Genomic DNA, 12,109 nt, shown 5'->3' with positions numbered 1-12,109 from the left:
AGAGTTTTGACCACCAAGGAGGGCCGCAGGCCGTCCCCAGTTTGCCTGCCATCTCCCACACGTTTCGACTCCCGGCAGTTTCTTCCACAGGCGCTTTCGGAACGCTGGAAACGAACGCCTGGGGACGCCGGCACCGGCCGCGTTGTTTCGTTGCGGGCAGGGCGCGCTTTCTCACGGATTCGCACCCTTCCCGACGAGAGGCCTTTGCTTCTTCCCCATGAGGAGGAGCGGGCGAGAGCCGCCGCCGGCCGGGCTGCCCCCAGCCCCGCGAACGGGCGCGGCCACACGCCGCCGCCGGGCGGAAGCAAAGGCGGGGTGGAAAGGCGCCGCATTCCGCTTCCGCTTCCCCTCCGCCCGGGAAGGGGCGGGCAGCGCCGCCGCCATGCAGGTCTCCAGCCTCAACGAGGTGAAGATCTACAGCCTGAGCGCCGGCAGGAGCCTCCCGGAGGTGAGGGAGCGGCGGAACGGGGGGACGCGCTGCCGGCCCGGCCCGGCCCGGCTTCTCCCGCCGCGGGTCGGCGGGCCCCGGGCCGCCCGCCGGTTCCTGCCGCAGGCGGCTTTAAAATCGTGTTGTTCGCTTTGGGCCCGAGCTCCGGCCCGGCCGGAGCGGCTCACCGAGCTGCCCCTTTCGTCTGAGCGCTTGTGTTCGGGGTGGGGATCGTTGACTGAAACCAGGCAGGAGTGGTTTTTAGGCTGAAAGTGCAGGTGGAACGCGTGCGTCTCCGACTGAGGGTGTGTTATGCCACAGACCTTTAACAAACACTGCTTTCTAGGTGTTCTTGACGGCAGTGGAAACTTTGAAATAATAAAGAAAAAAAGAATTAACGGCTTAAATGTCGCATGCTTTCAAATTGGATAGGTTTTAAGCGGTTCTCTGGTTCCTTTATGAGTAATGAGCTCAAGACTGATCATAGAATCATAGAATGGTTTGGGTTGGAAGGGACTTGAAAGATCATCTAGTTCCAACCCCCTGCCATGGGCAGAGACACCCTCCACTACACCACGTTGCCCAAAGCCCCATCCAACCTGGCCTTGAACACTTCCAGGGATGGGGCAGCCACAGCTTCTCTGGGCAACCTGTTCCAGTGCCTCACCACTTTCATTGTAAAAAAATTTCTTCCTTAGATCTAATGTAAATCTGCCCTCTTTCAGTTTAAAGCCATTGCCCCTTGTCCCATCACTACACGCCCTTGTAAAAAGTCCCTCTTCAGCTTTCCTGTAGGCCCCTTTAGGTACGGGAAGGCTGCAATAAGATCTGCACAGTCTTCTCTTCTCCAGGCTGAACAACCTCAACTGATTTATATATTTTCTTTCAGTGGCTTTCAGACAGGAAGAAGAGAGCTTTACAGAAGAAAGATGTGGGTGAGTTTTCCTGTAACAGAGTCTTGAGGAATAGTCGGCTGTGCATACACAGCACGCAAGTCCAGAAGGAGACACTTCACTAACTGATACAAGGAAGTTACGCATAGCTCATACTTTAAAAACTACAAAATTAAAGCTATAAACATTTATGGTTCAAAGGTCATACTTCAACTTTCTACAAGCTCCATATACATAGAATGTTGCCAATATTGCATTAAAATTCAGGCATTAAATATTGGGGTTCTAGATTGTAAAGAAACGTGATGGATGAATTCCACCTATAGCTTATGATAAAGTCCAATTATAAACTCTCTTAGGTCTATTACACTCATTTTAGTGTGCAGGAACATCATCATTTTAGCCAAAACTTGTTATCCAAAATAAAATATGTCTATTTACATACTGTAAGTAGCATTATATAAAAATCTCAACCAACCAAGAATGCATAGAGTTAACAGGAGGATGGAATATATTATATAACATCTTAGTTGTGTAAAATATGTGATAAATATTTGCTACAACATTATATAACAATTTGTTACATAGTGACCACTTCAGAATAGGCATTTATTTTGCATGGAAGTAGCCTCCATCTCAGGGTTAACAGACTATTGATCTGCTTATAATATGTGTTAATTACGGTTACAGGATCTTTATATTTTAAAAGATCTTAAAACATATTCCATATATTCAAGTAATTCAGCATGCTTCCATAAGAAATCATTACAGTTTTTTTGGCTGATAAAATGGTACTACCTTTAAAAATATATTTTTTTTCTTTTTAGATATCCGTAGAAGAATTGAACTTATTCAAGACTTTGAAATGCCCACAGTTAGCACAAAGATTAAGGTATCGAGAGATGGACAGTATATTATGGCAGTTGGTGAGTTAACAAAGTGCCTCTCTCTAGCAGAGGCCAAAAGTGCTAGAAAATCTTGATTGCAGAATGACTTAGTATTTCAGGTAGAATTGATGAGAGTTCATTTTTAAATGTAGCATTTAAGAGAGTTTTGGAAGCTTAGTCTTAAGATGTGATAGAGTGTTTGTCTTGTCTCGTCTCTGTAGTGGTATTGTGAAACACTTCTTTTTAGAATACAGATGCTCTTAGAATCACAGAATGATTTGAGTTGGAAGGGACCTTTGAAGATCATCTGGTCCAACCCCTTGCCGTGGAGGGTTTATAATACAGTTAAAAACTAAGTTTTTAATTATTTTTATTGTGTGTACATAAATTTGCTTTAAATACCTTCTGAACATTGTTCTTTGAGGATCATTTTAAAGGATGGAGGATAGTGCTACATTGTGTAACTCACAGAATCATAGAATGGTTTGGGTTGGAAAAGACCTTAAAGATCATCTAGTTCCAACACCCCTGCCATGGGCAGGGACACCCTCCACTACACCAGGTTGCTCAAAGCCTCATCCAACCTGGCCTTGAATCCTTCCACGGTTTGGGGCAGCCACAACTTCTCTGGGCAACCTGTTCCAGTGCCTCACCACCCTCAGAGGGAAGAATTTCTTCCTTAGATCTAACCAAAATCTACCCTCTTTCAGTTTAAAGCCATTGCCCCTTGTCGTATCCTGTCAAAGCAGGATCCAAACATGAATACTTTAGTAGACATTAGTAGCATAAGGAGACTTGATCTTTCAGACTTACTGGAGGGTATTAAATTCTGGGTGATATACCTGGTAATCAGAAGAACCTGCATACAAGTAGGGTGCTTTCAGGCACCAAAGACAAAAACCAGGCCATAAAGTTATGTTACTAAGAGGCATGTTTTTCCAGGCCAGAGACTGGTAAGATCAGAATACTTACAGTTGAAATGCAGTAAAGCCTGTATATGTAAGACTTTATTTAAAAAAAAAACTGACAATGCTTTAATGTTATCTTTTTGTTTAATTTTATTATTAAAGATGAAATTATTCTTTCAGGAACTTACAAGCCAAGGATCCGCTGTTTTGATACCTATCAATTATCCCAGAAATTTGAAAGATGCTTAGATTCTGAAGGTTAGTATAAGCTGTGGTTGTTAGTACAATAGATCTTTCATACGTAATTCACGTTGGACTCGAGTGGAAAGTATCCCTCCCTAGGGGACAGAATGTGCTTTGAGGGAACACAAGAATCTAGAGTAAAACATCCCCTAGTCTTTATCTCTGTATTTTTCCCTTTTCCTCCTCCTTCAAAGTTCTTTCCTCTCTTAGAGCAGTGTGAGAAATGTAAGATTTACCTTGAGCCAGTAAGTGTGGGGCTCAGAGAGTGAATGTGGCTGAAGTCTGCACTGTCTGGGGAGTGCATTGCAGGTACGATGGCTGGGGAATGGCCAGATCTCCCTTCTTTCCCTTCTGTGAAGCTGTAAGGTAGGAGAGAATGCACTGCGGTTGCACTGTTGTTACTGAAATGAGTTCTCACTGGAGCCCCAGCTCAGTAGGTGAGTTACAGGGCAGAGAATTCCCTCAGAGTGGGTTGGTTGATTTGTTTGTTTTGTTTTTTCATTTGTTTTCTTGGAAACAAGGTACTTGGGGATAGACGGTAGCACAGCCAAGGCCCTAATTACGCTTTGTTTGCTACTAATTTGGAGGGAGAACAACTATGGTGAGGAAAGCAAAGAGCCATCTAGACAATGGGAAGGGGAGAATCTTCTGGCAGTTAGACAAGGGGAGGAGACCAGAGCTGCTGTAGCTCTGAGTTTTAGGGTGCATTCATTTGGGGAATGGTGTGTGGGATTTTTGTTTTGGTTTGTTTTTTGTTGGAGGACTGGGGTGCTGAAAGACTGATGTCTGAAGATGTCAGTACAGAGGTGACCAAAGGAATGAGGGAGTGAGCCTAGAGTGACAGAAATCTTAAGTCATTACCAAAGAATGAAACGAGTCTAACTGTGATGTGAAAAATAGAACTTGAGAGCTACTGAATTAGGTCAGGAAGAGGGGATTAGAGCATGGTAGTGTTTCCTTACCCTGTGCCTCAGGACTACACGAGGTCACGTTGGGTGAAGGGACAAGTGCTGTAACATAGTAAGAGGGGAAGTGGGTAGGGGTAGGGGTTCAGAGAGGCTGGGGAGAGGAAGGCATGGCAAGGGCGAGACCCACTTTAAAAGGGGAATCGGTGTAGTAGTAAACGCTTGCTGGTAATTTGATCTTAAAGTAATTTTTTTTTTGAACTGGCATCTTACTAGACTGCAGAAGTATGTTTAATTTGACATGTAGCGTAGAGTCACTTCAGGTAACTTTATATGAGCTGCTTCAGTTAAATGGAGCCAATTTAGCTGAAGCAGCTGCTCCCTAATGTTCCCAGCCCAGCTCACTTAAAATTAGGCAAAGTTTAATACGTTGCAGTGTTCAACATGGATAGTAGCTTTCAAATTTGTGGGGTTTTTTTTAACCCTTAAAACTTTTTCTATTGAAGTGCTGACCCCTTAGAAAGATTGTTTGTGCATAGTATATCTGAACTCATGTAATTTTTTATCATCTTTGGCAGATTACCAAAGGTCCATGGACCACACACTCACTGAAAACTGTTTGATTAGACCTTCCCCAAGCCAATAAATAAAAACATGGTTGAGTATTGTGTTGAGGAACATGTCAACTATACAAGAACGATAAAAAGATTACAAGATGCTTCATATGTTTCTAAAGTTTTAGAAAACTACTTACTATTTTGCAAATAAAGTTATATAATTAAAGATTTTATCACAATGCCTGCATTATGCATTGACACCTGTGGGGAATACTTATATGACTAAAGGTTAGCATGAGTGTAAATGTTTTCAGGATTTATGCCAATGTTTGCAAATAAGTTTGGTTGCTTAGTTAACTTAAAATTCTCTTGCTCTCTCCTCTAGTGGTTACGTTTGAGATTTTATCAGATGATTACTCAAAGGTATGTTTAATGTTTTCGATGTATAAATGAAAAAATTGTTTAATATATATATTAAAATGCATTTTCATATATAGTAAAGGCAGACAATCAACACAACTTTTGGAACAGAAACGTTTTTTTAGAAAAGCAAAGAGGATAAATGTTTTTTGTACCTTCAAAATGTTTTGGTTTTTCTCTTTGTTATAATTTTCTTTAGTGCTTTTAAAGTCTTTTGTCAGTAGTAGAGAAAAACTTCAAATAATGATCTATAAACAAAATAATGTGAAAAATGGAATTTATTATTCTTTCTAGGATGTTTAGTTACAATCCCTTGTGATGAGTTGTACACCATGTTTGAGAGGTGGGATAGCTATAGATAAGTTACCAGCATTGTTGTAGCCATGATGATTATAAGCATATGAATGAGGCAAAAATTGTGGAGAGAAGTAATGTTTGTTTGTTTGTTTGTTTTTTTCCATGAAGTGCTGTAACTGGAGGAAACAGTTGAGCTCTTAGGACAGTCAGGCCCAATACAGTTACCACTTCTTATTCAGTCTGACACCTTGAAAAGTGTTAATGTGCATGAAAACTCATCTGTTTCCTCCAGCTGCAATAGTTGATGTAACAATGTTATCTCTTTCTGTAAACTTTACTTTGCTGATTCATCAAGATGTTATGTTCAAAATTAAATATGAAATTTAAGCGTATAATTTTGCTGATTTCATTGGGACAAGCCTTTTTAACATTTATTTACTTTTAATTAAGCGGGTTTGTTTTTTGTTTTTTTTTTTCCGAGAAGAAACCTTAGCATTTCCAGTACAGGTTTGTTTTAATAAGTGTTTCTATTTGATCAGAGATATTATTGTATAGCCATCTAGCTTTAGTATTTTAAAATTTTTCCCCTGTGAGATTTCAAAGAACATCCATGAATTCACGTAGCAGAAGGTGGTGACTGACACAGTACAGTAGCCTCCCACTTCTCTGGGAGAATGTTTCTGGTTGTGCGGACCAAACAGTTACCTGGGAAACTGAGGAACAGGTTGTGTTTGCAAATGTGTTTCTGACTGGTTACAAATAGTAAGGCGCATGTGTGTGTTCAGCTGAAATTGGTACTGTATTTCAGACTGAAGCCTTACTTTCACAGCTTAATATGACTTTATTTTCAGTTTTCTTTTCCTAAAACTTATCAAATCATTAGAAAGAAAACTAATTTCAGGTAGCTGTGGTAATGTTTTGAACGTGTTAGAAAGAAGGAACGATATTTGAGAAATTACGTTTGAAATGCTTAGAATCATAAGAATATTGATTGAAAGGGGACCTTCAGACATCATTTAATGCTTGAACAGGACTGTCCAATACTGCAAACTTGGAGGTTCGACGGATTCACGGAATAAATTGTTGCAATGCTGCACTGCATCATTGTAAAGAATTTTTCCTTCCTGTCCAACCCACCCAGGAAAATCTGAAATTTTCACTGTTGCTACTGCAAAGAGTTTGACTCTTCTCATTTTTTGTAACTTCGCTTCAGCTGGTGACTGCTATTAGGTTGTCACAAGGTGCTCTTTGCTGGACTAAACAAGCTAAGATTCTTCCAGCCTTCCTTTGTACCTTTTGTGTTCCGCCCCTTATCTGTCTTGGTAGCCCTCTTGTTGCTCTCAAAATCCCTCTGAAATTGGGGGGCCGGACACTGGACACGCTTTGGCAGCGCAGGGAGAACAGCTTCTCCCCAGTCTGCTCCCGCTGTCCTCGTAAGGTCGCCTTTTGAGCCTTGTGTGCATTTCCGCAGTGAGAGCACGCTGTTGGCTTTCATTCATACTGGTATCCATAGGGCCAGTTACATGTCTGTGCTCTCTTAAATTTTAGACTTACAAGTTTTAGACTTGAGATAAGTTTCAGACTTAGGAGAGTGTGATATCTTTTTTTCCACAGCCTTTTGCAAAAATATATGTATTTCCACTTCGTTTTTTTGCCACACCGATGGCTATGCTTTTGCTACTCAGGTGTTTTCTGGTAGTGACCAAAACTAATTTAGTATGAAGGAAAGACAGACATGATTTACAGTGAGTGATATCCACTGCTAGTGAAAGAGGACACAAATATCTTCAAGTCCAATATTGTAAAAATTTATCTTAAAATAGAAAATTATTAGAGCTAAGGCAATCATTAGCAGAATATTTGGTTGCTTTTGGCAACTATAAAAACTTTCTAAAATCTTTTTGGGAAGTAGCGTGGGTGAGAAGAAAATTCACTTTTCTCGTAGAAAGCAAACTGCATCTTCTCTCTTCCTGGTAACAGGTTTTTGATGGCTTACTGGTAGTGAACTAAGAGAATGTGATACTGATATTTCAAATGAAATATAGTTTATTTTTTTTGTTCTTCTCGTAGTTTATTTAGCTTCTGTACTGCATGAAGATGCAGATGTTTCTTCTTTTGCAATGATGATAGAGAAAAGATTTGATCTATACATTGTTTCTAACAGATAAGTAAGGAGTTTTACTTGTTGTAAACCTCCAGTTAAAAGCATAAAGGCATTAGACACGCAAAGGATTGATTGGGATGTATGTGAAAAACATCAACCGTGCCAGTGCATCTGTAATGTCGTATGAAATCGTAGTTACGCTTCTGAAAGATGATACTCTACTTGATCTTGGACCAAGATGAGCGAGTCCCTGAACAAAAGTGGAAACACTAGGGGTTCTGATATCAGAAAAAGCATAAGTAAGGGAGGACTTAATGATAAATAGGCATGAAGTACTAGTCCAGGTCAGTACTTTCTCCGTGTCTCATAAGGGAAGAATATACAGATATATAAATAAAGACAGATTCAGAAAAACTTTTGTACCTTGCCTTTCCTGAGCTTGTCATCCTTGTTTGCGTTGCTAACAATGTAGTCCAGCAGTAGAAAATTTAAAATCTTCATTGTCTACTACTTTTAGAAGATGCATGGACTATACATATTATAAACTAAACTAGCACTTTTCTAATGTAAGCTGAATAAGGATGAGGCTCAGAATCAGGAGTTAGCCTGTGATTATCCATATCGTTTCATTGTTTGTATACATCGTGGCATGAATGTGGGCCAGGCCAACTCCATCGTGCAGTGCCTGGGCATGGTTTGAGGTACAGTACGAGTGTAACAGGTGATGCGAATGATACGGTCTCTGTTTGGAGCAGGAAGAATTCCTTCGTATGGATATGAGTTGTGCCATGTTAACTTGCCATCAGGACCATAGAGGCAGGTTCTGGCCTGTATCATTTACTAGTATAGATCTAATCTAGTAATGCCTCCCCATGAGCTCTTCCAGGACTGAGATGTTTGTTTATGTTTCAGAAAGAAGCAATGTCCTTATTCAGCTGGCAAACAACAAAAAAATGCACAAAGGTTGTCGAAGTCGTTTACTGGAATGCTGCTGTGCATCAGGGTGTATAGTTCACATGCTTACTTTCTGTGAACACATTGGTGTCTGCATGGCATTGTACCTGGAGGAAATTACTAACTCTGGTGTCTGAAAGAAGTACAGATGTTAATTTTGGTGCAGCGTAACACCGAAGTGACTGTACTGCTTCTGGTTGCGGAGTCACTTTCAAGGTGTCGCATGTGCTCTTGTGAATATTCATTTAATCTTTATTAGTAAAGTGCTTTGCTGTGGCTAGTGAGAATGATGAAGCCCTAGTCGATTCTGTCATTTTAGTACAAGTGGTTTAAATGGGTTGTGATAAACCTGTGTGAGCTTGAAAAAAATCACTGGAGTTTGTAAGACAAGTTGAGGAGATTGTTGTCTGCTTCTGTGTGTTTCAGTTCTTTCTATTTTATTTTCAGATTGTCTTCTTGCAGTGTGGCAGATTTGTGGAGTTCCATTCACAACATGGCCATTATTACAGGACAAGAATACCAAAATTTGGTAGAGATTTCTCTTACCACTATCCATCGTGTGACCTGTATTTTGTAGGAGCAAGGTATTGATTAAGTGGCTTATTTTGTTTCACTTTTGTTAGCAATGTTTTCCAAGAATAAAAAGAGTACTAATATACCAGCAAAAGTAAAAATTAGAAGTGGCAATTCCTTCCAAATTAATACTGGAGACAGTTTGCGAAGGGTGGAAAAAGTGGGAAGACTAAGATTAATTCAGTTTCCTGTACTGTTTTAGGACTTTATTTCTTCGATTCTTAAACCAGGTGCATCATGTATTTGCGAATTTGTTATAAAAATTGCAATTCAGTGTGCTGTTTTAAAAATATAAAATAACTTTTTCTGTCCTGGTTCGTGTTTTGTTGCTGTTAAAGTGTGAGTCAAATCACGTAAAATAATTAATTGAATTTGTGAGAAGACATAGTAAAAATAAAATGAGGTCTTTAGGGTTTCAAACAAAATAAGGAACAATTCAAGATGTAACGTAAATCATAGAAAATTGAAAGATCTTAAGAAATGAATTAATGCATTTTTTCCCCTGGAAAAGAAGTAATTGGTAGGCTATTGCAGTGTAATAAATATTTTTGGTGAACATGCATGATTTTCTGTGTATTTTTAACACTGCGGGGTAGATTTGTCTTATGGTTTAGATTGTGAAAATTGTATATTTGGTAAAATTAGGCTGCCAGCAAAAGTTTTTGTAACTCTTAACTTGTATTTTTCGGTATTTGTAAGAGAAATGAGTAATTCTGGATTTTTCCCTTGTAGCTCTGAAGTATACAGGCTAAATCTGGAACAAGGAAGGTTTCTCAACTCCTTGCAAACTGATGCTGCGTAAGTTACCTGTAGTGCATGATGTCTATCTGTCGTCTTTCCACCAGGTGGAAGCAAACGACCAACATCAGTACTGTATTTGAATGCTCCCCAAACGTGTTGTAGAGTTGAAAAGGAACATATGCTGAGTCTGAGCCTCATTTATTTTATGTTCTGTAATTCTGTTGTTCTAGTTGTTAAGTTTTAATTGAGTTATGTTTTGTAGATATTTAAAAATTGCTTAATATAGTCTTGTAGTAGGTGTTATATAACTTGATCTTAAGAGCATTTTATTAAAACTTTGCCATTATTGCTCAATTTAGCCATCATATAGAGATCTACCCACAGGGCATGTACTTTCCCAGGCATGTCTTTGTCCTTCTGCTCTTGGAGTAGCCCAAGGAGAATTTTTGTATCTCCAGCTTGTGTCTGATTCTTTTGGAAACCCTACCAGAGCAGGAGCTGTTCTGCTTCTATGTGAGGAAGCAAATGAGAAGAACAGACTTGACTAGATAAAGTGGCTAGTTGGTGGGCAGCAGCTGGTGCTCAGTGAGTAGGAGAGTTTAATGCATGAAGGAATATTTGGGCAGACATAATTGCAGAAACTGAGCAGTTGCAAAAAAAAAAAAAAGAAAAGGAAAATCCTGGAGCGGGAATGCTAAGGGGTTTATGTAAAATCTGAATTAGGGAGATGAGACTTGAAGTTGTGAGAAAGTTGTGAAGGTAGGGGAGTTGGGAAAGTTATAGAATTAGAGGTGGAGGGCTTTGAAAGGAGGAAGTTGGAAGGTGCCAGGAATAGTGGTGTGAAGAGAAATATTTGCGCTTTGGAAGAATTGATGGAGAAATACGGGACTTCTGGGTGCTGTGCTCAGAAATAGGATACTTGGGGGAGGGAAGGGAAGACTATGGAGGAGGTCAGAATATGTTGAAGATGTAAGCTTCGGAACATGAGTGCTCAGGAACACCTTTTGACATAATTGAGTTGTTTAAGAATATAGTGGAGCAGAGCGATATGGCAAGGCTTGGTGGTGGGTAGGGGCGCAGAAACACAGAATCATTCAGGTTGGAAAGAGTCTCAGAGCCCAGTCTCCTGCTAGAGGCCTGGTCACACTGAATTCAGATGAATTTTCCCAGGGCGTCCTGAAAATTCCCAAGATGGAAATTCCACAGCCTCTCTGGGCAACTGCTTCCAGTGCTTAATATTCTGCATTGCATAAAATTACTATCCTTACATCCAGTTGGAACCTTACCTGTTTCAAGTAAATCAGCACTGTCTCTGATGGCTCCAAATTCTTGGTTCCTCTTAAGTATGGGAAGCTGCTGTTAGGTGGCCATCTGTCCTTCCCCTCAGCTTTTGCTTTTCCAGGCTGAACAACAGTGTATATGATTACAGAAATCTTTTTAATTGTTCATGTGTGAAGTTATTTTGACGTCATTAAACTTGCTCGTTTTCCTGTTTTAGGGAGAGTAATGTCTGTGACATAAATCCTGTACACTTCTTGTTTGCTATGGGAACAGCTGAGGTAAATGTTTGCGTTTCTTTTATAAAAAGGGCACTAGTGTTTGTTTCTTTTTTCTATTAGTTTGCATGAGGATAAGAAGAAATCGTGACCGGAACCTAATTAATATATTTGATCTCGTTTGCTACATTAACTATAGATCTGTTAAACAAGGTGACTTTTTAGAGCATAGTGCAGATATAATTTCTGAGCTACCTTGGTTGCTGAGATGCTTGAGATTTTGCAGATGGGAGAGAAAATACTGTTATCTTGCTTTATAGTATAGCCATCTAGAAATTAGCTAGCATGTGTACCCTATTAATCTTCGGAAATTTAGTGTTAATGGTTTTCATTTATATCACATTTTTTAAAAATATAAATGAAATGTGCGGAGCTCCTATGCCATTATTAGAACAACTTATGTCAACCTAGGAAATTTGATTAATTATTCATAGATGAAATAATTAATAATTTTACTTACACATTTTCAGAATACCAGACATCTGTTGCATAAGCTTGAAATGTATTTTCTAAACTGTTTAGGGTAAAGTGGAATGCTGGGATCCTAGAACTAGAAATCGAGTTGGGCTGTTGGACTGTGCTTTAAGCAGTGTGACAGCAGACACAGAGTGAGTAAAGGCTACTTTTTCAAAGTGTGTTCTTCT

General features: G+C 39.8%; 1 protein-coding gene across 1 annotated transcript in view; it reads left to right on the top strand.

Moving 5' to 3' along the window:
* The first annotated feature begins 361 nt into the window (after positions 1-361).
* NOL10 (nucleolar protein 10) overlaps positions 362-12,109 on the top strand; it is a 55,786-nt gene continuing 44,038 nt past the window's right edge. Inside the window, exons 1-9 of the mRNA XM_086608385.1 lie at positions 362-448; positions 1,317-1,362; positions 2,148-2,246; positions 3,296-3,373; positions 5,206-5,243; positions 9,043-9,179; positions 9,901-9,966; positions 11,408-11,468; positions 11,988-12,073. Coding sequence (XP_086464511.1) covers positions 383-448; positions 1,317-1,362; positions 2,148-2,246; positions 3,296-3,373; positions 5,206-5,243; positions 9,043-9,179; positions 9,901-9,966; positions 11,408-11,468; positions 11,988-12,073 — 677 coding nt within the window. The 5' untranslated portion in view covers positions 362-382. The remainder of the gene's footprint in view (positions 449-1,316; positions 1,363-2,147; positions 2,247-3,295; positions 3,374-5,205; positions 5,244-9,042; positions 9,180-9,900; positions 9,967-11,407; positions 11,469-11,987; positions 12,074-12,109) is intronic.

The sequence above is a fragment of the Tauraco erythrolophus genome, chromosome 2, assembly GCF_009769465.1.
Source record: "Tauraco erythrolophus isolate bTauEry1 chromosome 2, bTauEry1.pri, whole genome shotgun sequence".
Taxonomy (NCBI): domain Eukaryota; kingdom Metazoa; phylum Chordata; class Aves; order Musophagiformes; family Musophagidae; genus Tauraco; species Tauraco erythrolophus.
The sequence above is the reverse complement of the archived record's forward strand: the minus strand, read 5'-3'. Positions and strand labels throughout refer to the sequence as shown.